At 43.3% G+C, this 27,716-nt stretch overlaps 1 protein-coding gene across 1 annotated transcript in view; it reads right to left on the bottom strand.

Annotated features, from left to right (window-relative positions):
* The window catches only part of KIF21A (kinesin family member 21A), a 443,437-nt gene that overhangs the window by 58,877 nt on the left and 356,844 nt on the right, over positions 1–27,716 (bottom strand). Inside the window, 4 exon segments of the mRNA XM_029617139.1 lie at positions 11,795–11,931; positions 13,403–13,441; positions 15,480–15,608; positions 16,091–16,198. Of these exon segments, the coding sequence (XP_029472999.1) occupies positions 11,795–11,931; positions 13,403–13,441; positions 15,480–15,608; positions 16,091–16,198 (413 nt within the window).

Genomic DNA, 27,716 nt, shown 5'->3' with positions numbered 1-27,716 from the left:
ACTTGAACTGGTCCCATGGGCATTTGCGCATATGCATCCTCTTCAATCCACATTGCTCTCCCGCTGGAATCCGCTTTCCGAGCAGTTTCAGCTTTGCTTGCCACTGACAGACTCTGTGCGCTCCAGTCTTCTCTGGTGCCTTTCTCCAGACAACCTGCATCGGGGAGTGGATTTGGAGATTCCCTTATGGATAGTGGTAACTACTGATGCCAGTCTCTCCAGCTGGGGAGCAGTGTGCCTAGGGTCGGCAGTACAAGGCCAATGGACAAAGACAGAATCATCCTGGTCAATCAATCGTTTGGAGACCAGAGCGGTTCGGTTGGCGCTACAGGCCCTCCTACCCTTATAGTAGAGGGTCTGTCGGTGAGGATATTGTCCGACAATGCGACGACGGTGGCTTACATCAATCGACAGGGAGGAACCTGCAGTCATCCAGTGGCAGCTGAAGCATGGCTGTTCATTACCTGGGTGGAGAAACACCTCTACAAGATTGCGGCTTCCCACATCGCCGGGGTAGACAATGTGCAAGCTGACTTCCTCTGCCTTCACCAGTTGGATCCGGGGGAGTGGGAACTCTCAGACAACGCCTTTCATCTTCTGTGCAAGTGCTGAACCAGACCGTCCATGGACCTCATGGCCATGTATCAAAATGCCAAGGCTCCTCGCTTCTTCAGCTGGCGACGGGAACCAGGAGCAGAGGGAGTGGATGCTCTGGTCCTTCCCTGGCCCAAGGACGTCCTGTTGTATATCTTTCCACCGTGGCCATTGATCGGAAAGGTGTTGCGTTGAATCGAAATTCATCCAGGCAAGGTGATTCTTGTGGCTCCAGAGTGGCTGCGGCGCTCGTGGTTTGCAGATCTCCTGAATCTGGCTGTCGATGGACCGCTGAGGTTTCGAACGTCTCTGCATCTCCTTCATCAGGGTCCCATTTGTTTCGGAGAGGTAGATCGCTTCTATATGGCGGCATGGCTTTTGAAAGGCAGAGGTTGAAGAAGAAAGGTTACTCTCCTGCGGTTATTGCCACGCTCTTGCACTCCTGTAAAACTTCTACCTCCAGAGCGTAAGTTACGGTTTGGGGAATGTTTGAGTCCTGGTGTTTGCACCATAAGAACATAAGAAATTGCCATGCTGGGTCAGACCAAGGGTCCATCAAGCCCAGCATCCTGTTTCCAACAGAGGCCAAACCAGGTCACAAGAACTTGGCAATTACCCAAACACTAAGAAGATCCCAAGCTACTGATGCAATTAATAGCAGTGGCTATTCCCTAAGTAAACTTGATTAATAGCCGTTAATGGGCTTCTCCTCCAAGAACTTATCCAAACCTTTTTTGAACCCAGATACACTAAATGCACTAACCACATCCTCTGGCAACAAATTCCAGAGCTTTATTGTGCGTTGAGTGAAAAAGAATTTTCTCTGATTAGTCTTAAATGTGTTACTTGCTAACTTCATGGAATGCCCCCTAGTCCTTCTATTATTCGATTATTCTATTATTACTCGTTCAAGACCTCTCATGATCTTAAAGACCTCTATCATATCCGCCCCTCAGCAGTCTCTTCTCCAAGCTGAACAGCCCTAACCCTCTTCAGCCTTTCCTCATAGGGTTGCTGTTCCATCCCCTTTATCATTTTGGTTGCCCTTCTCTGTACCTTCTCCATCGTAACTATATCTTTTTTGAGATGCGGCAACCAGAACTGTACACAGTATTCAAGGTGCGGTCTTCACCATGGAGCGATAAAGAGGCATTATGACATTTTCCGTTTTATTAACCATTCCCTTCCTAATAATTCCTAACATTCTGTTTGCTTTTTTGACTGCTGCAGCACACTTAGCCGACGATTTTAAAGTATTATCCACTATGATGCCTAGATCTTTTTCCTGGGTGGTAGTTCCTAATATGGAACCTAACATCGTGTAAGTACAGCAAGGGTTATTTTTCCCTATATGCAACACCTTGCACTTGTCCATATTAAATTTCATCTGCCATTTGGATGCCCAATCTTCCAGTCTTGCAAGGTCCTCCTGTAATGTATCACAATCCGCTTGTGATTTAACTACTGTGAATAATTTTGTATCATCCGCAAATTTGATAACATCACTCGTCGTATTCCTTTCCAGATCATTTATATATATATTGAAAAGCACCGGTCCAAGTACAGATCCCTGAGGCACTCCACTGTTTACCCTTTTCCACTGAGAAAATTGACCATTTAATCCTACTCTCCGTTTCCTGTCTTTTAACCAGTTTGTAATCCATGAAAGGACATCACCTCCTATCCCATGACTTTTTAGTTTTCTTAGAAGCCTCTCATGAGGGACTTTGTCAAACGCCTTCTGAAAATCCAAATACACTACATCTACCGGTTCACCTTTATCCGCATGTTTATTAATCCCTTCAAAAAAATGAAGCAGATTTGTTAGGCAAGACTTCCCTTGGGTAAATCCATGTTGACTATGTTCCATTAAACCATATCTTTTTAAATGCTCTACGATTTTGATCTTGAGAATAGTTTCCATTACTTTTCCCGGCACTGAAGTCAGGCTCACTGGTCTATAGTTACCCGGATTGCCCCTGGTGCCTTTTTTAAATATTTGGGTTACATTGGCCACCCTCCAGTCTTCAGGTACAATGGATGATTTTAATGATAGGTTACAAATTTTAACAGATCAGAGATTTCATTTTTGAGTGCCTTCAGTACCCTAGGATGCATACCATCCGGTCCAGGTGATTTGCCACTCTTTAGTTTGTCAATTTGGCCTACTACATCTTCCAGGTTCACAGTGATTTCGTTCAGTTCGTCTGACTCATCACCCCTGAAAACCATCTCAGGAACTGGTATCTCCCCAACATCCTTCATTAGTAAACACAGAAGCAAAGAATTCATTTAGTCTTTCTGCAATGGCCTTATCTTCCCTAAGAGCCCCTTTAACCCCTCGGTCATCAAATGGTCCAACCGACTCCCTCACAGGTTTCTTGCTTCGGATATATAATTAAAACCTTTTAAAATGAGTTTTTGCCTCTATGGCCAACTTCATTTCAAATTCTCTCTTCGCCTGTCTTATCAATGTTTTACACTTAACTTGGCAATGCTTATGTTTTATCCTATTTAATTCAGATGGATCCTTCTTCCAATTTTTGAAGGATTTATTTATTTATTTATTTTAAAGGATTTATATACCGGAGGTTCCTGTATAATATACATATCACCCCGGTTTACAAGGAACGGTAATTATCGCTTCATATAGCGGTTTACATTGAACATGTTAAAAACTAAGTAACAAATACTTAAACATGAAATACTAAACATGAAATACTTAAACATGAAAAACAGAAAACTAATGCTTCATATAGCGATTTAAATTGAGAGGTTAAACGTAAGTGACAAATTAGAGTATCTTACTAAGCAGCTCATAAACATGCGAGTTAATAAATAGATAGCCTGGTGATATGTATATATATATATATATATATATATTAACCGGACACCGATTAATTCTATTCAGCCAGATTCTACCACTTCCACATGTAAAAATGTTATTACTAATGTAAATACCTATACCTAATGTTATTCTCTCCCTTTTCTTCTCTCCTCCCAGTTCTATTACCTTGTTATTTGTAACTGCTTCCTTCTACACAAATAGGTTATTGAATTGTTCACTGTACACCCCTGTTATATGTAAACCGGCATGATGTGTTTGCAACATGAATGCCGGTATATAAAAATTTTAAATAAATAAATAAATAAATAAATAAATATGTTTGTCAACATGAACATATGTATATATGATTATTTAAAGTATCCTAAAAATGGTAAAAAGGACGTACAATTCGAAAGTTTTATATCCTTGGTAAGTTATTTGCTAGGGGCTTTGAAAGTGCAAATAGACATGGTAAAGTCATTCTTCCTGCTCCTAACTAAGGGAATGCTTGTTTGAATAACCAAGTCTTAAGTTTCTTTTTAAATGTAGCGTGGCATGGTTCCAGGCGAAGGTCTGGAGGAAGTGAGTTCCAGAGCGAAGGGCCCGCTGTAGATAGTGCACGTTTCCTCAGAGAGGATTTCGCGGGTTGGGTGATTAGTCTGTTCTGATACGCGCTTCTAGTTGGTTTCGTGGATGTATGTAGCTGAATTTGAAACGTTAAGTTGAGAGGAGCTATGTTGTATAAGGCCTTATGTATCATCATCAGGGACTTGAATTGGATCCTGTATTTAATCGGAAGCCAGTGGAGATGATGAAGGATAGGGGTGATATGATCTCTTTTCTTGGCATTTGAGAGAATTCTTGCCGAAGCATTTAGGACCATCTGAAGTGGTTTTGTGGTGCATGCTGGTAAGCCTATGAGGAGAGCGTTACAGTAGTCCAGTTTTGGGAGTATGATAGCTTGTAGTACCATGCGGAAATCTCTGAATAGGAGGAGTGGCTTTAGTTTCTTTAAGGTTTGAAGTTTAAAAAAACATTCTTTTGTTGTGTTATTAACGAATTTGCTGAGGCTGAATCCGCTGTCTATGATGATTCCCAGGTCTTTTACTTGTTGTGAGGTGGAGTGCGCGGAGGTATCCTGACGTTGGCTAGCGTTAGGTGGTGTGGGTGAGGCATAGTTTTCCGGTGCTATAATGAGGATTTCGGTTTTGTTTGTGTTTAAAACCAGGTTGAGACTGGTGAGTAGGTTGTTGATAGCTGACAGACATTTATTCCAGTGTGACATGGCTTTGAGTAGTGAGTCTTCTATAGGGATGAGGATTTATATGTCATCCGCGTATAGGAAATGTCTAAGCTTGAGGTTGGTGAGTAGTTGACAGAGTGGGAGAAGATAAATATTGAAGAGGGTCGGAGAGAGTGATGATCCTTGTGGTACCCCCCTCTTGGATTCGATGGTGTGAGACTCTTTGTTATTTATCTTGACCTTGTATGATCTGTTCTCCAAAAACGATTTGAACCAGTTGAAAGCTGCTCCTGCAATGCCGATGTCCATTAGGCGTTGCAGGAGGTAGGAGTGGTTTACGGTATCAAACGCTGATGAGAGATCCAGGAGAGTGAGGAGGCAAGGTTGGCCTTTTTCTAGATTAAAGATAATAGTGTCTGATAATGAGGTTAATAGCGATTCGGTGTTCATGGTCTTACGAAATCCGAATTGGTTTGAGGTGAGGATGTTATTTTCATCTAGATATTCAGTGAGTTGTCTGTTAACAACTTTCTCCATGATTTTGGCAATCATAGGAAGGTTTGCTATGGGTCTGAAGTAGGGAGGTTGGATTTTTTGAGGAGCGGTTTGAGCATGGCCAACTTAAGTTGGTTAGGGACTAGGCCTTGGGTGAGGGAGCAGTTAATGATGTCTGCTATAGGTTTAGCTATGGTGTTGGTGATCATACTCAGTATGTTTGAAGGAATATGGTCTAATGGATGAGAGGATGGTTTTATCTTCTTGAGGATATTCTCTATTTCTATATTTCTATGTTTTTTTTGGCTAAAATAGCCTCCTTCACCTCACCTTTTAATAATGACGGTAATCATTTTGCCTTCCTTCCACCTTTATTGTGTGGAATACATATGGACTGCGCCTCTAGGATTGTATTTTTAAACAATGTCCATGCCTGTTGAACACTTTTAACCTTTGCAGCTGCACCTTTCAGTGGTTTTTTGGTTTGTTTTTTTTAACTATTTTCCTCATTTTATCAAAGATTCCCTTTTGAAAGTTTAGTGTTAGAGCTGCAGATTTACTTATTGTCCCCCTTCCAGTTATTAGTTTAAATTTGATCATGTTATGATCACTGTTGCCAAGTGGCCCCACCACAGTTACCTCTCTCACCAAATCCTGCGTTCCACTAAGAATTAAATCTAAAATAGCTCCCTCTCTTGTTGGTTCCTGAACCAATTGCTCCATGAAGCAATCATTTATTACATCCAGGAACTTTATGTCTCTAGCAAGTCCTGATGTTACATTTACCCAGTCAATATTGGGGTAATTGAAATCTCCCATTATTATTGTACTGCCAAATTGGTTAGCTTCCCTGATTTCTCTTAGCATTTCATCATCTGTCTGACCATTTTGTCCAGGTGGACGGTAGTATACTCCTATCACTATACTCTTACCCAACACACATGGGATTTATACCCATATAGATTCTACTGAGCATTTACTCTCTTGTATGATCCTGTTGGACTCTATACCCTCCTGGACATAAAGTGCCACACCCCCAACAAGTTGATCCTCCCTATCATTGAGATATAATTTGTACCCTGATATAGCACTGTCCCATTGGTTATCCTCCTTCCACCAAGTCTCTGTGATGCCAATTATGTCAATCTCATCATTTGCTGCTATAAACTCTAACTCTCCCATCTTACTTCTTAGACTTCTGGCATTGGCATACAGACATTTCAAAGTGTGTATTTTTGTTTGTATTAACAACCTGCTTTTCAGTTGTAAGGGATAATTCGGAAATCATTAGCTTCGGTGATTTTTTACATATAGGCACATGGATTATGTTTGCTTTTAATGGAACCTCTCTGTTGGGATGCCCTAACTCTGCTGTTTCATTAGTATCCTTCAAAGATACATTTCTCAGAACCATGCACTGCTGAGTGACTGTCGGCTTTCCCCCTTGTTCTAGTTTAAAAGGGGCTCTATCTCCTTTTTGAAAGTTAGTGCCAGCAGCTTGGTTCCACTCTGGTTAAGGTGGAGCCCATCCTTTTGGAAAAGTCTCCCCTTTCCCCAAAGGTTTCCCCAGTTCCTTACAAAGCTGAATCCCTCTTCTCTGCACCATCGTCTCGTCCACGTATTGAAACTCTGGAGCTCTGCCTGCCTCTGGGGACCTGCATGTGGAACAGGAAGCATTTCAGAGAATGCCATCCTGGAGGTTCTGGATTTCAGCTTTCTACCTAAAATCCTAAATTTGGCTTCCAGAACCTCTCTCCCACATTTTCCTATGTCGTTGGTGCCCACATGTACCACGACAGCTGGCTCCTCCCCAGCACTGTCTATAATCCTATCTAGGTGATGCGTGATGTCTGCCACCTTCGCACCATGATGTGCAACCGTCCAGGGCCTCAGTTCCGGAGGTTCTGGAATTTTTACAGGTGGGGTTGTCTAAGGGCTTAGCTTTTAATTTCCTGAGAGTCCAGGTGGCTCCGCTGGGCTGTTTTCGTGGTAAAGTGCAGGGGGTTGCGCTAGCCTCTCATCCGGATGTGGCTCGGTTTCTGAGAGGAATTAAACACTTGCGGCCACTGGTCCGGAACACCTGTCCTTTGTGGAAATTGAATTTGGTTCTCCGCGCTCTTTGTGATGCTCCCTTTGAGCCGTTGAAACGGGCAACTCTAAGGGACCTAATGTTGAAGGTCATGTTTCTAGTGGCTATTTCATCAGCAAGGCATATTTCAGAGATTCAGGCCTTATCTTGCAGGGAGCCTTTCCTGTGGATTTCTGCTTCGGGTGTTTCCTTAAGAACAGTTCCGTCTGTGGTCTCCTTCCTTTCATTTGAATCGGTCAGTGGAGCTTCCTTCTCTTGCGGACATGGATTCTTCTATGCCAGAGGCCACGGAAGCTGGATGTAAAGAGGGTGTTGTTGCGTTACCTAGAGGTTACGAACAACTTTCTTGTCTCGGACCATCTGTTCGTCTTATGGCATGGACCCAGGAGGGGTCACAGGTTTCGAAGGTCACTATCGCACGTTGGTTGAATGAGACTATTGTTTCGGCATACCTTGTGCAGGGTTGTCCGATTCCAGTCGGACTTAAGGCTCATTCTACGCGATCGCAATCAACCTCGTGGGCAGAATGCCAGTAGGTGGCGTCTCAAGAGATTTGTAGGGCAGTTACCTGAAAATCGGCACATACTTTTGCGAGACATTACCAACTGGATGTCCGGGCCCCGGAGCCCAGTTCTTTTGGAGCTGGTGTGCTCCGAGCGGGACTCTCTCAGTCCCACCCTGGTTAGGGAAGCTTTGGTACAATCCCAGGAGTCTGGGTGATCCGGGTACGTACTGGGAAAGGAAAATTGGTTCTTACCTGCTAATTTTCGTTCCTGTAGTACCACGGATCAGCCCAGAGTCCCACCCATGGGGTTATAGGGAGAGTCCGCTCGGCCGGCAGTTAATCTTTCTTCTACAAGTTACATAATGCCCCCCTTTTTAGGGTAAGAATTATTGGGCATGATTTTGTTTCTTCAGTTACATGTTTTTTCATTACCTCTGCTCTTTGGGGGGAGGTTGTTCATGTGAAAGTTATGGTTTTATTCTCGTTCTGCTTGGATACAGTGTAATACTGACAGACTCTAGGTGGCACCTCAGGGGTATACGACAGAGTCCGTTAAAATTTCTCTGTTTCCATCTGCTGGAGGGGAGGCAAAACCCAGGAGTCTGGGCTGATCCGTGGTACTACAGGAATGAAAATTAGCAGGTAAGAACCAATTTTCCTATCTCCAACAACTCCAACTCCTCCTCACCTACTCTCTCCTACTCCCTACACCCCCTCAAAGCTGCAGGAAGTGGGAATATATATCGCAATAAATTGTGCAAAGTGCATAAAACAATGCAAGATGCGGCTAATAGCGCACGCTGTGGCTAATGGCGTGCAACACACTGACTTCGCGGAACGCGCTGACTAGCACGCGAAGCAATACATTGCTTGTGATGCAAAAGTTACCTACGCGATGCGGCAGCAGGGAAATTAGCCTAACCATGCCCCCCCCCCTTTTTTTTTTTTTTTTATCGTGGGTACTATTTCTGCTATAAATATAGCATTTTCATAAATCTAGGGGTTAGATTGTAAATCTGGGACTAAGGAAAATACTAATTTTACCTGAATGTAACTCACTTTGAATTACCAATGAAAAGGCATGAGTTAAATCTAAATAAATACATTCAAATTTTACAAAAATGAAAGGGGAGGAATGGGGTCGTAATATGCCTGATGGCAGAGAGGTCAGGTGCCTGATTGGTGAGAAGGGGTCCTTAAATGAGGGAGACTGAAGAAAAGGTGTGTGGAATGTCAGAGAGGTGATGGGAGGAGGTCTGAGAGGGTAGCAGATTAGGATCTTAGGGTGGCAAGCTAGCAGTGAGAGGGAGAGAGCCATACAGAAGGCAGAGTGCAAAGAGGCAGCAGGGCTAGACATTTTAAGCTTGTTAAGGACAGAGCCAAAAATCAGATCATCAAGAATTGATCCCAAACTGATCTGATCGTACAGCATATTGGGATGGTTACAGCAAAAAAACTGTGAAACATGGAGAACGAGCCTTAAATCCCACTGCCATCCCTCTGTTGCTACACATCACCTACTCCCACCTTATTTATCTAATGCTCCTGCTCACTCTCTCTCTAGCACACACAGGTTCAATGTTCTGATGAACAGCAGTTCCCTTGTTTCTTTCTACACACTGCAGTTCTCTCTCCATTTCTCAAAGGGCTTTTGGCAGAAAAATTGCAAGAAACCTGGGGTATATAAAACTATTTCCGTTTCTATTAAAAAAAAAAACAAACCCTCCAGTAATGTAAGCAATTGTCAAGAGAATACCAAAGAAAGATATTACCCAAAACCATTATAACGGAAAATGAAATCTCTGGATGTCAATAACCATGATTCCTATTTAATTGTCCATGTTTTTGAGTCATAAGCTCATTAAAATGATTTTAGCTATAACTACAGTTGAGTAAAGCCATTTTACATGTTAAACAGGTTTATTTTTTCTGTTACAAGCTTATTCAAACCATTTATCTGTATTACAGACCTATGTCTGGATTACACGTGGTGGTTGAAATGGGAAAAAACAATTACTACAACTAAACTATGTTCTAATCATTGTTCAATTATATTTGAAATAATAGATTATTGCATTACAGAAATATTGAATCTCTGTTTAGAGTCATTTTTTACATATTGTACGCTTCTTTGACACAATTTTACAACAGCAAATAAAATGGAAGCAGAGGTAACATTTTAAGGTTACTAGAAAAAGCATCAAAGTGCAACTATTTGAAGTTCAGCTCATGACTGTTCTGCCCGCGTTGTTAAAAATATATTCAAAATGCTAACTGCTACTGAGAACAATATGAACCATCCAGGTAAGATATTAGTGCTAACAGTAATAAGATGTCAGTAGTTTGGCACATGGGATCGATGAATTAAAATGCACTCAGCAGACCACAGAGTTTAAGCTGCAATTGTACGCAAACTTTACTGCTGATGTAGCAAGGAGTTTTGTGCACCACAATGTGCATACAGGCTAGCTCCCTCTCTTGCAAATCCCACGCTATTACCCCGCAATGCAGAGGGGTAAACTGCACTTAACTGTTGTTTTCTTAGCGCTGGAACTATCATTCCTAGCCTGAGGTGTAGTAAAGATTCCAGGGTTAATGTTGAATCTATAGGCAGAAACTGGAGTTCCGGTGCCAGGACCTATAGTTGGGATTGTGTGTGTAGAAAATATGCTTTGTACACACAAACCATATTTTCTATGTATAAAAGACTTATGTGAACAAACATACTCGTCTTTTGTGCACATAAATCAGGAGTCTAAATGAGACAACTTTTTCCTGCTGGACTTAAAGTGCGGATCAGCCGATGCAAAAGACTGAGTGCACATTTTAACTTGAGTTTAAACATAGAAAACATGACAGCAGAAAAAGACCATTATGGCTAGTTTAGTATGCCCATCCGCACCTTCAACAGGATGGAGTCAGTGCAGAGGGTGGCTACTAAAATGGTCAATGGTCTTCGTTCTAAAGCATCTGGGGATAGACAAAGATCCAAGGAAAGGCAGGATAGGGGAGATATGATAGAGACATTCAAATATCTTAAAGGTTCGTATGCATAGGAGGTGAGTCTTTTTCAATGGAAAAGAGGCTCTAGAATGAAGGGTTATGGGATGAGGGTGAAAGGGGGTAGATTCAAGAATAATCTAAGGAAATATTTCCTTACAGAGAGGGCGGTGGATGCATAGAACAGCCTCCCACTGGAAGTGGTGGAGACAAAAACAGTAAATTCAAGAAAGCATGGGATAAATACAAAGGATCTCCAAGAAAGTGATGCTAAATTAACTGGACAGATGGGCAGACTGGATGAGCCATAGTCTTTTTCTGCCATTATGTTTCTAACTATTCAGCTTTACAATCCCTCAGAGACCCTCTGTGCTTATCCCATGCTTTCCTGCATTCAGATACTATCTTTGTTTCTCCCACCTCCACAGGGAGGCTTTTCCATGCATCCTCCACCACCCTCTCTGAAAAGAAATATTTCCTTAGATTACCCCACAGTCTTCCCCTTTACACCCTCATCCCATGACCCCTCTTTCTGAAGCTTCCGTTCCTTTGAAATAGGTTCACCTCCTGTGCATGAAAACCTTGAAGGTAATTAAATGTCTCTACCATAGCTCCCCTATCCTGCCTTTCCTCTAGGTATCCATGTTTAGATCTCCATGCGCTTTCCAATGAAAAAGACTTGACCATTTTAGTAACCCCCTCTGGACCAACTCCAGCTAATGCTTAGCTCCTGATGCATCAGCATATCATTTGTTTGATGCGTAAACCCAGGAGTCTGTAGTAAACAAATGTTCCCGTACAGAGCTAAGAGAAACAGATAAGTATGAGAAAAAAATGTGTGAAGCTTGCTGGGCAGACTGGATGGGCCGTTTGGTCTTCTTCTGCCGTCATTTCTATGTTTTCTATGTTTCTATACATAGGGACTTTTTTTTTTTTTTTTTTACCGTCCTCCTCCTCATATCGGGTCCTGAAAGAATAGGCATTTTAAAAGAAACACACCGTTTACCAGAAACCACATTAAAGGCGAGAAATGTTTCCAACCTTTGGATCCAGTGAAGAGAAGGTCATCAGTAGCATCTACACAGAGCACAGCTTTGTTATGCCCTTCAGCTATATGAATACATTGCAGAAGTGAGGTCTTGTTGCATTTGGAAGCAGGAAATGGATTGATTATGCCCCTGGGAGTGGGGAAAAAAAAAAAGATTACCAAATTACTTTAAATGACATTCACTGCGATATTTAATAGTGCTGTGTCTTCAGTGCTATTCCAGGTAAACAGATGTCAATACAGAAATGCAATGAATTATTAATATAAGTCACACAGGTAACAAGCAAGGGAATTCTCTGCCCCAAAGAGCTTAAAGTCTAAGAGGGAGGAAAGAGAAGCATACAGAAGATTTTAAGCTGGGAGTGGCTGCTGGCGTGTTACAGTAAGTAAAAAATGGATGAAGTTAAGAGGATGAGAAAAGAAGGGGACCCTGGCTTAGTAAATGTCAGATAGGGAGACTCATGAAGATAAATTAAATGCTTCCCTGAAGAAGTTAAGGCTTGACAGTATAATAAAATGAGATGTGTCATAATGCAAGACAAAGAAAGGGGGCAAGGAGTGAAAAATCTTGAGTGGAAAGAATGGGGCAAGGAGATGAAAAAAAACCAAAAACCCAGTATTGAAATGCTTGCACAGTGCATGGCATACAAGAAAGACTGTAGCAAGCAATGAGGCCTATGATACAGGGAAGGAAAAACTGAAATCAAATTTTACCCTTCATAAAAGAGATAGGGGGAATCAGTGGAGAAGCCAGAGGAATGAAGCAACCTCAGTATAATGCTATTAGTCTATTTACTGGATATTTCCCCACTATTCCACATAAATTGTAGAACTGAGAATTGGGCCATGGATATGAAGTAAAACACAGGAAGGAAAATCTCACTCCCAGTCTCTGCAAAACTCAGCTAGTTACGTTCTGCACTGGTATTTAGACCATCAATTTACAGACCATTCTATAGGTGAAAAAAGCAGCTGGAGAACAATAAAACTGGCTCGCTTCATTTTAAAACAGGGTTAGGTTAGGAATGGAGCCTGTGGCAATCCACACTAAAGTCATTCCACCTTAAACATATCCTTATCAAGGAAGAAGTGGTGTTATAAAATAGGGAATATGGTTTAAGTCCTTGTGTATGAAGGCTCATGGCACTAGAGCCCAGCAGAGTCCAGTTTCAACTGCAGTTATTGATCAACACTCCACTTTTCAGCACCCTCTGAATTGTTTAAACTGGGTAAGATGGATATAGTTGAGGGAATCCATGGATCATCATCATATACACATCATACACCATTACACTTAAAACCAGAGAAATTAACACAAAAATATGAAGCAAGCAACAAAACAAATACCTTTTATAGCAATGACTGTAACCCTCTTCTGTACAAGCTTTGAAAAGATTTTGCTTTAAAACAAACATGCTAAAATAAGGCAAACAGCTACATTTCTGGTTGGAAGGGCTAAATTAAAATAATGCATAGCATACAGCCTACGCACAGTAACTTTAGGGAGCAGCAAAGCATGCAGCAAAATAAGACTGAAGACATAAAGGCAAGGTGGACATTGATAAGAGACTGAAAAGAAGGAAAACCAGAGAAGAGAATACCTGTGTACCTCCGACAGAGAGGAATCACTTTCATCAGACCTACAATGAACAGTGGTGGGATTGTGAGGAGAAAGAATACAGGTATCAGCAGGGTAAAGTCTCCACATGAGATGAAAAAACAGCATGGCTGACTCAGAAAGAAAGTGCAGGCAACTACTGATTAGAGACCATACATGCATACCCCTAAAGGATTTTATTCTGACTCTTACAAATCTATAGTTTGCACTTTATCTCAGTGATGCAAAAATATAAACTGAAACAACAGCTTCACTTTCTCAGAATGTCCCAAAATGTTCCCAAGAACACAGAGAATATACTTTTTGCAAAACTACTGTCTGATGCAGAAGAGAGAAATAAAAGCAAAAGATACAGAGGAAGATGGATACTCTGTGCCTCCCCCTCCTGTTTACTAATATTATGAAAAAAAAAACCCTGCAGTTTTCTAAACAGATTGACTAGGCACTGTGTTCAAATATACTCCTCTGCTACAAATATTTATATTCATGTAAGATTATACAAAAACAGTTTCTACTAAACCAGCTTTTTAGGACAAAACTTCAATTGGGCTTACAATCTCAACCTTTGTATCCCATAAAAAAGCACATCATAAAAATGTGTTGAGGGGGTAAATGCACTCATAAATCAGGGAATAATGTTTGATTTTAACTTCTCTCAAATCTTAACTTTTCAGCTTGAATTCTTGACTAACAATTAATGCTTTTACAATCCCACAGAACATAAAAAGCTGCCTACAACCACAGCAGCTCACACAAAGCTAATATTGTAGCCTGTCAGAGAGGATGGAATTACATTTGCTGTTTTAGTCAATGAAAGTCTGCAAGAGGTTGCTGGTGCATGGTGACTCAAGGGTCACCGGAACAAAAAAAAAAAAGTCAGAAATCTGGAGCGGACCGTGCAAAAATATTTTTGAAAAGTGTGATCTCGAAGAATGCCAGACAAAAAACAATTAGAGGTTAGAGTACATGACTGGAGGACATTTATAAGCTGGTGCTCAAAGCTGCAGACTATGGCACCGTTGACAATACACTTAATACCTACATGAGGGATCCTGATCTTTGCTAATTAAGCAAGCCTTGTTACAATGCATATTATTTGGGTATGTCAAACAGAGGCATCTTTCTTCAAGTACAAGAAGAGCAATGATGGATATTTCAGATTATACTCTCCACTGAAGGAGGCAAGCTAGTCCCTGGGGCAATAATAAACATCTCTGCCCAGCTGCTTATGCCAGAAGCTAAATTATGCCCCTGCTTCCAGAGCACAAGGCTCTGAATGAAGAAAACTCATGTCTTGACTTATTAACAGAAGCTCAACTTCAAAATTTTGCTAGATCGTAAATGGGATTGCTTACATTACTATTCAGTGTATCATCTCAATAAGCTAATCCCCTGAAGGAGAATTCCATTTCAAAACATGGCATGTGTCTGGATAGTTGGGATCATAACTTAACGCAACAAGTCAGCTTTTAAAAGTTATCTGCTGATTTTTATTTGCAAAAAACCCCCAAAAGAACAAAGTCACAGGACCCATGATTATCTAAAAGCAATGAAGGTCTATGACCGGTAGTGTTTAGTATGATGGTCCAATAGTAACTGATTATGAACCATATTGTGATATATTATCTCATGATATATGAGCTACCAATAACAGTGTACGTATTTGCTCTCTTCAATTACATACCTTTTGGTTTAATGTTGTGATGAAAATTGGGATTTATAGATAAAAATCTTCTATTTAAAAAAAAAACAAAACAAAAAAACGTACCAACGAGGTAACTTTTTTCAGAACTATTCTTCCACATCATATATGTAAAACAGAGAACAACATTCAAAAAGAACCTCCCCCTCCCCCCCCCCCCAAACTTGGTAACAAAGAAAGAACTTCTTTAAAGCTTTTAAGCTACTTTAAAACCACACACATATGTAAAAATAAGCAGCAAAGACTCCTGGCTCTTGGTTGCTGATGCAACCAGAGAGGACAGGGCCAGACACTGGACTGTATTCCTGCTCTCTGCAACTGCCTGAAAGGGGACTGAAGCTTTCCCCCCACCACTTACTTATCCTGCTGAACTGCTGGGGTTCCCTGAGAAACTGTTAGACGGCTAAAAACATTCATTTCATTACGGGGTCGGCCTGGTGGGGAGGAAGGAGGTGACAGACTAGCCTCTGAGGTTCCAGAATCTGAGCTACAAGATAAAAAGAACATTGCAGATTTGGGATTTAATAGGTTACGAATAGTTAAGAGAGGTTAAATGAAGCATGCACCCAAACAATTTCCTATTAGATTCTTCTCCCCACCCACTTTATTAAGCGAGCAGTTTACTGTACATGCATTGCCCTGTATGTTAGAAAATAACTGTTTTGATTAATCATCGTAAAATGAAACTCAAAGCTCATCTTAAGAGTTCTTGATTGGATGCCCTTCATCAACAACAATGGCCTTTACCAAATTTGGTTAAAGAAGAAAGCAAACCAAGAACAAAATGTTCTTAATACCGGTAGTGTTAAAGTGCTTTTATAATTCCCCTATGATAATCAAACTGATTTATCAGATCCCAGTTTGGTTAATACTGTGTCATGCGAGCGGCTAAATCCTTCAAATAAAAGCCAGAGTAATATTTTTAATAGCAACAGATGTGGAAAGATTTTTTAGCGCGACACAACTCACAGTTTTGGTTCTCTGGGTTTTGACTTGTCTCCTCTCTCGTACGTTTTTCTCCTGGATAAGGGTGAAGGTTCAGACACTTTCCTTTCTGTCAGCGACGACTGCCTGGAACTGAACAAACACGAGTGACGGTTTCCTCACTGCACAGTTGCCAGAAAAGACTTTGTTGTGGCAACATTTAAACTGTGCTGGTTCTTAAATCACTTACTTTGAAAACTGAACTTGACACATAAGGAACTAGCTTTACTCCCTGAAGTTTACTTTTACAGGGCATAAAGTGAGAAGAAACGTTACTCCATACACCTGGATTTGTCTACATAAATAAGCCAGTATCTGTTATCAGATGCAACCTTATAAGCATATCATAGTTTAAAACAATTTCAGACAGAATGTAAAAGCAGTTCAAAAGCACCTCTCTTTGTAATAATACTGTCTTATAAGTAGGCATATACAAACAAATTTAGCATAGAAGGGAACCAGGTGAGTTTTAGCCTAGCTTTCTTCTATGGAAATCTTGTGGATCTGCTACAGGTCGTAGCAAAAATTCTGTTGTATTTTTTCTGAAAAAATGCTGCAGTTGTAATAAAATCTGCCATGAATCAGTAGAAATGCAACATAGATTTTACCACATTAGCAGAATACCCATCAATCTGTGGTGCCTTTTGCCACTAGTACAACATATTTTACAGAAAAATTAGGTATGCAAGTCAATCCACAATCCATGGATTTTGCTAAATTTCCAAACCTAATTTTTAACAGGTTTGCACAGGACTACTTATTAGTCTACTCATATTAGTGTTGCCCCATTTACAGAACCCTTTAAAATATATAGTTAAAATATAATTAATAAGAAAATTGGTTCTTACCTGCTAATTTTCATTCCTATAGTACCAAGGATCAGTCCAGAGAAGCGGGTTGTGCATCCCTACCAGCAGGTGGAGTCAGATAGTAAAACTTTGGGCACTGCCATATATACAAGAGTGCCACCTGCAGTCCCTCAGTATTGACCTGTACCCAAGCCAAACAATCAATACTAACGGGCGAAGGGGCGACCAAAAACCACTGTCCCCCGCTTCGCCCCAAGGAAACAACATAAGTAAATAAACCATTAGAAAAAACTGCTCCAACAATCGTATTCTGCAAAAAAGGAGCTCTATGAAAAACTAGGCAAATTGTAGCCAACACAGTCTTTCGGAACTGAAGTAAGAGATGGGCCTCTGGACTGATCCTTGGTACTATAGGAACGAAAATTAGCAGGTAAGAACCAATTTTCTTTTCTCTATATGTACAAGGATCAGTCCAGAGAAGTGGGATGTACACAAGCCACCCTACACTGGGCGGGAACCTGAAAGACCCGCACATAGAACACTTGCACCGAAGGACGCCTCATCAGAGGCTTTAACATCCAATCGATAATGCTTAGTAAATGTGTGCAAAGAGGACCACACCACCACCCGGCAGATCTCCTGAGGTGATAGCAACTGACACTCCGCCCAGGAAGAAGCCTGAGCCCTGGTGGAATGAGCTCGGAGACCCAAAGGCACTTGGCGGCCGCGGACCAAATATGCCGAAGTAATAGTCTCTTTAATCCATCGAGAAATGGTCGCTTTGGACGCCTTGTCCCCTTGCTTTGCACCCCTGAAAAGAATGAACAAATGATCGAAGCATCTGAAGTCACTGGTAACCTTTAGATAACGCAATAAGACCCGACGCACATCCAAAAGAAGAAGATCCTTGTCCTGAGGCAACCCCCCGGAACCCTGCGGGAACCCCGGAAGCTCCACTATTTGATTAACATGAAAGGCCGAAACCACCTTAGGAACAAAGGAAGGAACCGTGCGTAATGTCACCCTATCATCATGAAGCCGCAAAAAAGGGTCATGGCACGACAGGGCCTGCAATTCAGAAATCCGACATGCCGAGCAATGGCCACCAAGAACACCATCTTCAAGGTTAGATTTTTCAGGGAAGCCGTGCGTAGAGGTTCGAAAGGAGCACCACAGAGCACACGCAATACGAGATTTAAATTCCAATCTGGACACACCGCACGGACGGGAGGTCATAAATGTTTGACCCCCTTGAGAAATCGAACAATGTCCGGGTGTGCTGCAAGCGAACCACCGGCAAACTTTCCCCGCAAGGCTCCCAAGGCCGCTACCTGGACCCGAAGAGAATTGAAAGCCAAACCCTTCTTGAGCCCCTTGTTGCAGAAAATCCAGTACCAGAGAGACCTCGACCGTTAAAGGATCGCAAGAACGCTGATGACACCAGGTCTCAAAGAGCCTCCATACCCTCACATAGGCCAGGGAAGTGGACGGACGTCTTGCCTGCAATAGAGTGGAAATAACTTGTTCAGAATAATCACCCAATCGTAAACATCGCCTCTCAAAAGCCAAGCCACGAGAGAGAAGCAATCCTCCCGATCCGAAAAGATGGGACTTAACGAAGTAGACGTGGTAGATGAGCCAGCTGCAAAGGACCCTCTAGGGTCAAACGAATCAGATCCACGAACCACGTGTGGTGTGGCCATTCTAGAGCCACAAGCACCACCCTTCCGGGGTGGAGTTCTATGCAATGGAGAAGCCGACCGATGAGAGGCCAGGGGGGAAAGGCATACAACAGAATCCCCGCTGGCCAGGGGCACACCAGAGCGTCGAGACCCACTGAGCCTTGTTCTTTTTGATGGCTGAAGAAGCGTTCTGACTTCACATTCTCCCGCGTTGCCATCAGATCCAACTGCGGGGCCCCCCATCTGGCACAAATGCGGTTCCACGCTTCGGGAGACAGTTCCCACTCTCCCGGGTCGAGTTGTCACCCGCTGAGAAAATCCACCTGCATGTTGTCCACTCCTGCGACGTGGCAATTCCCCCAAGATGACGCTCCGCCCAAGTGAACAGAAGACGTGCTTCGAGTGCCACCGCGGGACTTTTCGTCCCGCCCTGTTGGTTGATGTAAGCCACAGTCATCGCATTGTCGGAGAACACTCGAACCATACATCCCTGAATCCAGCGTAGAAACACTTGTAGGGCAAGACATACCGCTCTTGTCTCAAGACGATTGATGGACCACGAGCCCTCTGATGGAGACCAAAGCCCTTGGGCGGATCTGGTGTTGCACACAGCTCCCCAACCTGGCAGACTCACATCGGTGGAGACTATCAGCCAATTTGGTGGGTTCAAATCCACCCCCTTCTCCAGATTGTCACGCGAAAGCCACCATGACAGACTGGCTCTGGACTCTGGAAGCAGAGACAAGGATAGGTGGAACTGCTCCGACACCGGACTCCACCGTGACAACAGCGCACGCTGTAACGGACGTAAGTGGGCAAACGCCCACAGAACCAAGTCCAAGGTGGACGCCATGGATCCCAGCACTTGCAGATGATGCCACACCATGGGTGTTTGTCTGAGAAGAAGCGCCTGTATCTGGCTCTGCAACTTGGCTACCCAGTCCGACGCCAGAAAGACTCTGCCTCGCAAGGTATCGAACTGGGCTTCCAAATAGTTCAGCTCTTGGGTGGGTTCCAGGTGACTCTTCTGAACATTGATGACCCATCCGAGCGATCTCAAGGTGAACATCACCATGCGTACAATCTTTCGCAGTCCTGGGTCTTAGCGTGAATCAGCCAGTCGTCCAGGTATGGATGGACCAGTATCCCCTCCTTGCGAAGGAAGGCTGCTACCGCCACCATGACTTTGGTGAAAGTTCGAGGAGCCATCGCCAGACCAAATGGAAGGGCCTGAAACTGGAAGTGTTGTCCCAAGACCTTGAAGCGTAGAAACCGCTGGTGACATAGCCGTATCGGAATATGCAGATAAGCCTCCATAAGATCCAGGGACGCAAGGAACTCCGTCTGAACGGCAGCCAGTAGCGTCCACAGGGTTTCCATGCAAAAACGACAGATTCGGAGACAACGGTTCACCTTCTGTAGGTCTAGGATGGGACGAAATATGCCCTCCTTTTTGGGAACTACAAAGTAAACCAAGTAACGTCCCCGACCCTCTTCTGCCTCCGGAACCGGGACAATGGCCTGTAGCTGGATCAGGCACTGCAGGGGTCTCCCGTACCGCTTCTTGCTTGCTGCGCGAGGCCACGCGGAACTCCACGAACACCTCCCGCACGGGACGTGAAAACTCTAGAGCGTAGCCTTCTCTGATCACCTCCAGGACCCAACGGTCTGAGGTGATCCTTGCCCATTCCGTGCAAATATTGGACAATCTGCCCCCGACAGCTTCGACGACGGAATGGGGATTCATAGCTTCATTGAGAGGGTTTACTACTTCCTGTCCCGAGGTGTCCAGAATCCCGGCCAGGACGACGACCCCCTCAAAAGGACTGTTGCCGTCCTGAGGTCTGCTTAGACATGGAAGGCGAGGAATACCTGCCGGAACGAAATCGGCGTGAATCCTGAAAACGCGGCCGTGAAGGAAACACCTTTCTGGTGGGCCTTTTATCTTCCGGCAACTTATGCCCCTTAGATTCTCCGAGTAGCTTCACCAACTGCTCCAGTTCCTCACCGAACAGAAGCTTACCCTTAAACGGGAGGTTACACAGCTGAGATTTTGAAGACAAATCCGCTGACCAATTGCGCAGCCACAGCAGTCGGCGAGCAGTCATCACAGAAACCATGCTGCGCGCTGAGTTCGCACTAGATAGTAAAGCGCATCTGCTACATATGCGATGCCCACCTCCAAACGAGCACCCTCCAAGGCGGCACCACTGCCAACTCCTGTAGTGGCGCCAAACACACCCTCTGCATAAGGCTGGCACAGATCGTGGCCCGAGGACTCAATGCAGCCACTTCAAAGACTCGCTTCAACTGGATCTCCAGTTTACGGTCCTGCATATCCTTTAAAGCGGCAGCACCCGCTACCGGAATAGTGGTCTTTTTTTGTCACGGCTGAAACCGCCACATCCATCTTTGGAATTTTCAGAAGATCCAAGACATCAGTTGAAAGAGGACAGAGCTTGGCCATAGCTCTGCCCACTTTGAGCCCCGCGTCCGGTGAGTCCCACTCACGGGTCCACCAGCTTGCGAACCTTTTTAGGCAGTGGAAAGGATGAAGTGGGCCCCAGTATTCCGTCAAGGACCGGATTAACCCCATCACTATCTGATTCTTCCTGAGAGATCTTAAGCCCAAAAACGTCCAACACCTGGGGAATAAGGGGTCGTAGTTCCTCCCGCTTAAAAAGGCAGACCACGCTGGGATCATCCCCTTCTGTGGGTGGCAAATCATCATCATCTGCATCATCCTGATCAGGATCCCCAAGATCAGGAACCGAATCTGACACCTGAGCTGAACCCGGGTCCGGAACTCCGGAGGGTGGGGGCGGGGTCTGCGGCCCCTGGGGTCCATTCACTTCCCCTGCGGGCCTGCTGTTCCTCGAGGCGACCCTTCTTGAGCGGCGGTTTGGAAAGACCCACTGACTGAGTTTGCCTCCTGAAGCTCGCCTGCTTTCTGGCCAGGAAAGCCTGGTGCATCAACAACACAAACTCCGACGAAAACCCCTCCGGGTCTCCATCTGCCAGAATGGGATCCTGAGGAGCCGATTCACCCAGTCCCCCAGCGCTGTCCTCCCCCACAAGGGCTGCCAGCGGTTCAATACCGGGAAGGAGTCAAGGCCGCGATAACTTCCCCCACCGGAGCTGAAGAAAAAATGCGCGCCGAGACTGAGGCGGGAGAAAAAAATGCCGACAGACCCGTTGCAACGGGCCGCGCTGCCGAGCACGGTGAGCCGTGCCAAAAACTAGCCAGCGAAGAAAACACTTACCTCGTCCTTTCAGAGAGGGAAAGGGGACCGGAGGGCTGCCAAATACCCCGGAGTGCCTGCAAGGCTGGCTGTCCCAACCCACCTCCTTACCTCAGCCGAAACCACAGAGGAAATCACACTCAGCTTTTTTTTTTTTTTTTTTTTAAACTTTACTGAGTCCTGTAGAGCAGAGAGGGTCAAAGGAGCAGCTTTGGGGGAGCAGCCACGGAGGTGAGTAACCAGAAGCCCCTGGTCTTCACACTCCGAGTGGTGACAGACAAAATCCAGACAGAGGTAACCAACCCCCCGGACGTCCGTCTTCGACTCAGGGATGGCCCACGAAGGTGCCTAACACCTCAGGAAGCAATCCTGAAGAAAAAACCCAGAATTAAGAGAAAAAAATCTAACTAAACTGAAAAATTAAGACAGACTGCAGGTGCCTCTCATCCAGCTGCTGGAGTCAGAGAAATACTGAGGGACCGCAGGTGGCACTCTTGTATATATGGCAGTGCCCAAAGTTTTGCTCTCTGACTCCACCTGCTGGTAGGGATGCACAACCCACTTCTCTGGACTGATCCTTGTACGTATAGGGAAATTCAATCTCTTCTCTAATCGCCTTATCTAGGTCCATTGGACCCTTTTACTTCCTCTACTCCTTCGAACTTGTTCCTTCCATCTCCCTGTTACATGTAACTATTTTTCACTTTCTTAAATCATGTTTTTTTTTATTCCCATTGCTTGTAAACCGATGTGATATGCATATGAATGTTGGTATATAAAAAGTTTTAAATAAATAAATAAAAGAACATTTCAAAGCCTGTGTTAAGAACTAAACAGAGCTTATAATACACAAGTTGTCAAAAAAGGTTATGATGGGAGACAAATAATTAACATACAAACTAGCACCTGAAGATCTATTTATTTTGAATTCTTGGCTGTACCATAATCATTTAGTCTTTATGTAAGGATCTTCATAATACTTATACCAAGGTTGCTTCATTAGTTTTTCACCTAATAGCATATCTGTGTCCTGTTTAATCATTGGTCCATAAAATGTTCAAATATTTGCTTAAATTTTATCAACTGGATATAAAAATGAAAAATAAACTTCCCTGTATTTATTGAAGGAAGGGCAACATTGCCCTAATAGCATTCATCACATGCAAATTCCATGTAGTTGAGGGTATTAGCTATTACCCTGCAATGCCAAAATTTGCCACGTGGCCAAGGCGCCCATTTTAACAAGGCAAATTTAACGCCTGCCCGGGATCTGGCGTTAAAGCATGCCGCAATCAAGGGCTCACTGAAAAAAAAAAATCCTGCTTTCTGCGATTCCTCCTATTAGTATCGTTGTGATACTAAGTAGGAGGCACCACAGAACAGAATCATGTTGCGTTCAAGGGCTCAAAAAAAAATAAAATCCTGCTTTCTGTGATTCCTCATAGGGGGAACCACAGAAAGCTGCATCCCCAAGGTCTGGCCCTGGCCAGGAACCCTTGCCGGCAATAAGTGAAGGAGCGACTAAATTAATATTAAGTGTCGGGCACTTAATATTACCGTATTTTTTGCTCCATAAGACGCACCTAGGATTCAGAGGGGGAAAATTAAAAAAAAAAAAAAAATTTGTGCTAAACTGGCTCTGCGTCTGGGCGTCTTATGGAGCAAATTAGGGGAGTGCATAGCTTTTTTTTTTTCTCCCCATTTTGTTTTCGGGTCTGGGGAGGGCCATTTCGGTCCACTCCCCAGATCAGAAAAACTTTTCTTTCTCTGGGAACCCCTCCCCCCCCAAAAAAACCCCATCCCAACCCTTTAAATTAATTAACAACCCCCACCCTCCTGACGCACCTCCAAGACCTGCCAAACGTCCCTGGTGGTCCAGCGGGGGTCCAGGAGCGGTCCGGGAACGATCTCCTCAGCTTCGGCTGTCAGTAAACAAAATGGCGCCGACAGCCCTTTGCCCTCACTATGTCACTGAGACCGACCAATAGCAGTGGTCGGTCCCAGTGACATAGTGAGGGCAAAGGGCCGTCGGCGCCATTTTGATTACTGGCAGCCGACGGCCCAAGCCCAGGAGATCGCTCCCAGACCACTCCTGGACCCCCGCTGGACCACCAGGGACGTTTGGCAGGTCTTGGGGGGGGTCAGGAGGGTGGGGGGGGTTTGTTAGATTTTTAGTTTTTTTTTTATATTCGCTCCATAAGACGCACATACATTTTCCCCCCACTTTTGGGGGGAAAAAAAGTGCGTCTTATGGAGCAAAAAATACGGTAATTTATTCACTCCTTCACTTACTGCCAATTGGCTCATTCACTGTCACATGTCAGAAGGCTGTCCCTCCCCACCCCCTGGCAGGATTGGGGCGGGAGCTCTGGCCAGGCTGTTGTGGGTGCACAGCCATGTGTCCTGGGCGCCCAATACAAAACGCTAGGGACACACAAATTATCCATTGTGTGTACCTTTTAGTGTGGAAGCTCATTTGCCTATTACAACAAGCACCCAAGAGATGTGGATGTGCGTGTGTGCAAAAAATTGTCCGCTCACTTTGGAAACACTTTTTTTTTTTTTGCGATATCGCATCAGCCTGCCAGTGGGGAAAATACTTGCTCAACCTGGGGATTTGATTACCTTTAGAAAGGTTTTGAAAATATGCCTTTTTGCTGATGGGGATAATAGGTGGTGTGTGGAGGCCTATGTCTCTGCTATTTCTTATGATTACAAATGTTTGGCTACAATATTTTACTGCTTGGCATTATTAGTCTACTGTGGCATGCACTGTGTTTGACTCTATTGACATTCGGGTGGTCAACAATTGAATATTTCCCTTGCCGAGCAGCTACGTTTTATGCACAAAAGTCACAGGAGGTAATTTTTAAAAAGGTTTTACTTGTGTAAATGGGCTTTTGAAAATTGCTACGATATATGCTACTTTTATACGCAAAATTCCTTTGAAAATTCACTTCATTATGTGCACAAAATTTGTCCAGTTAAAAAAACGCAGCACTCGAGGAGCTGTGGGGTACAGCTAAACTTTAGCCAGTGTACACAGATATTGAGCACTGTGTAGCTAAAGTTCTACAAATTAACAGGCTGATACAGTACAGTGCGCTCGGCTGAGCACACCATTTAACATCCATTTGGACGTGCATTTTCAATGTGCTCCTATTACCCCTTATAATGTATGGGGTACATTATAAGGGGAAACTGCATGGCCAACCCCCCTGAAACTAATAGCCCTTATCAATGCAGATGCATGTTGATGAGCCTATTAGTTATTCGCCCGGAATGCTGAAAGTAAAATTATACCTGCTAAAACGACCACACAAATATTTCGTGGAAATTTATGCGCATACTTACCCTCTACATAGTCCGGGTAAACTTACATGCAAATTTGATATATGTGCACAAGATTATCTGCATATCGGACGGGCAATTCTTTAAAACTCTGTTTTACCTGAAAAAGTCCCTCTGAAAATTATCCTCACTATATTCATTCGAGCCTAGTAATTTACTCTGGGGACCAAAATATATAGTCAGGGAGTTTCTGGCTGCAAGAAAACACTTAATGAGGACTACTGTAAAGTACAGCAGATTAATGGTGTTTTACTTGGACAACATATTAAAAACTGATGGCACTGACTAATTTGATTCCAAACAGGACTAAGGGAAATTTACTACCTGCTAATTGGGTTTCTTAGTGTTTAGTCTTGATTTTGATATGCAGAACAAATTTCAGTGTTTGTATAAAATATAAAAAAAACACATTTTTTTTTGTAAGAGAAAAGGACCTCAGCTCTGAATAGAAGCACCTATTGGCTAAATCTTATTGCAGAAGTTCCAGTCATGGGTCCTGATTTAGAGACATTACATGCTAGAGCTGGTTTATTATATTTGCTAACTACCAAGCATACCATTCGTATGCCTTACTCCTAGGGACAGAGCTTCCTAAACCTGTGGGACACCACACTTGGTGGAGTTTTCAGGATATTCATGAATAATATGCATAAAATATATTTGCATACAGAGAACACCCAGTATATGCAAATATATCTCATGCATATTCATTATGGATAGCCTGAAAACTTGACTGGCCGGGAGGGGAGGGTCACCAGGACAGGTTTGGGAAGCCCTGCATACAGTAATTCCTTCTGGCATGCTGATAATTAGAGGTGTGAATCGTGTAATCGATCGTCTTAACGATCGATTTTGGCTGGGGGGGAGGGAAATCTGATCGTCGAGTTTTTTTTTTTTCTAAAAATCGTAAATTGGGGGAGGGCGGGAAAACCGGCACACCAAAAAAACCCTAAAACCCACCCGAACCTTTAAAACAAATCCCCCACCCTCCCGAACCCCCCCCCAAATGTTTTAAATTACCTGGGGTCCAGTAGGGGGGTCCCGACGCGATCTCCTCCCACTCTCTGGCCACCGCTGCGTTGAGAAATGGCGCCGGTGGCCCTTTGCCCTTATGTGACAGGGCAAAGGTAGCGCCGGCACCATTTTGTTTCCTGGCTCCCGACGTCACGCGTCGGGAGCCCTCACTATGTCATACGGGCGACCGTCGCCCGTATGACATAGTGAGGGCAAAGGTAGCGCCGGCGCCATTTTGAAGGTCTAAACATCACCACTGAATCATCTACCTTTTTTAAAAACTTTTTTTAATTAAAAAAAACAAACTTTTTTTCAGTCTTCACTATTCTGCTATATTTTTTGTATACCTTTTTACTTTGAGACATTCCACTTTTTTTTTTCCATACCCACTTTTTAAGAGATGTATCCCACTTTTTTCATAGTTTTTCCATAGGTTTCATTTTTTTCATAGGTTTCATTTATTATTTGTATTTCTTCATGTTTATCTTTTCATATTTTTTTTATATATGTATCTTTTTTCCACATGCATTTCTCCATATATGTATTCTTTCATGTATTTCCATCTTTTTAATTTACTATTTTTTATACATGTAATTTTTTTTTTTCTGTTGACTAATTGGTTTGCGATGTTTCTTAGAAGTTTGATATTTTGTAGTTTTTTATTTCTTTCCCTACCGTTTATGCATGTTTTTCGTTATTTACAATTTTTGACATTCTGTTCTGGTTGTAATTAAGCATCTGTTCATTATTATATATTGTTTACATCTGTATTTTGGTGCGCATTTCGCCGATTTAATCCCCATTCGATACTTTTGAAGCCACTTTTGTTTTGGGTGAGTGTGCTCTACTTATGCTGTATTAGGTTACTTGTTTGCTTGTTATTCTGTGTCATTTTGTCTTATCAGGTCCACTTTATAACAAGTTTTGTTTCTTCTGTAGTTTAAAGCTCTCTCCAGATGCAGCTTGTCGAAACAGGTCCCGTATTGAGGGACCATGTAAAACTCAACATTTAACCTGCTGTGCCATCCTAAAGCTGTCAATAAACAGTTTCTTTTGCACTTTGAATGCCTTTGTAGACTTTTGACAATTTTTTTGACCACCCTTTTGTTTTTGTGGGAATCCCAAAGTTGGGTTTAGTCTTTCACTGTTTTTGCTGGTCTATTGGTCCCTCCCAATAGCTAACCAAAAAAAATGTGTAAGCAGTTTTTCCAGAAATGTTATTTCTAAATTATTTCCACCATCTATAGGCTGTAGTGGATTAATGGAAAGCATTTCCTATTCATGTTCCTGATCAAACTATAGCCCATCCAGCCCTGAAGCATGAAAAAGTGATTGCTAATGGGATCCAGAGCTGAAGAACAGCACTAACCAGGCAGAAAGAGTGGGCAAAAGTTATTAGTGGCCTGCCAGGAAAGAAGATGACCTCTGGAAGTTAACACTCACTGGGCTCCTCAACTAGTAAAGGAAGGCTAGGTAGAGGCCCCTGAGTCATTGTGCAGGCAGCATGATGAGC

The sequence above is a fragment of the Rhinatrema bivittatum genome, chromosome 9 (assembly GCF_901001135.1).
Source record: "Rhinatrema bivittatum chromosome 9, aRhiBiv1.1, whole genome shotgun sequence".
NCBI lineage: Eukaryota > Metazoa > Chordata > Amphibia > Gymnophiona > Rhinatrematidae > Rhinatrema > Rhinatrema bivittatum.
The sequence above is the reverse complement of the archived record's forward strand: the minus strand, read 5'-3'. Positions and strand labels throughout refer to the sequence as shown.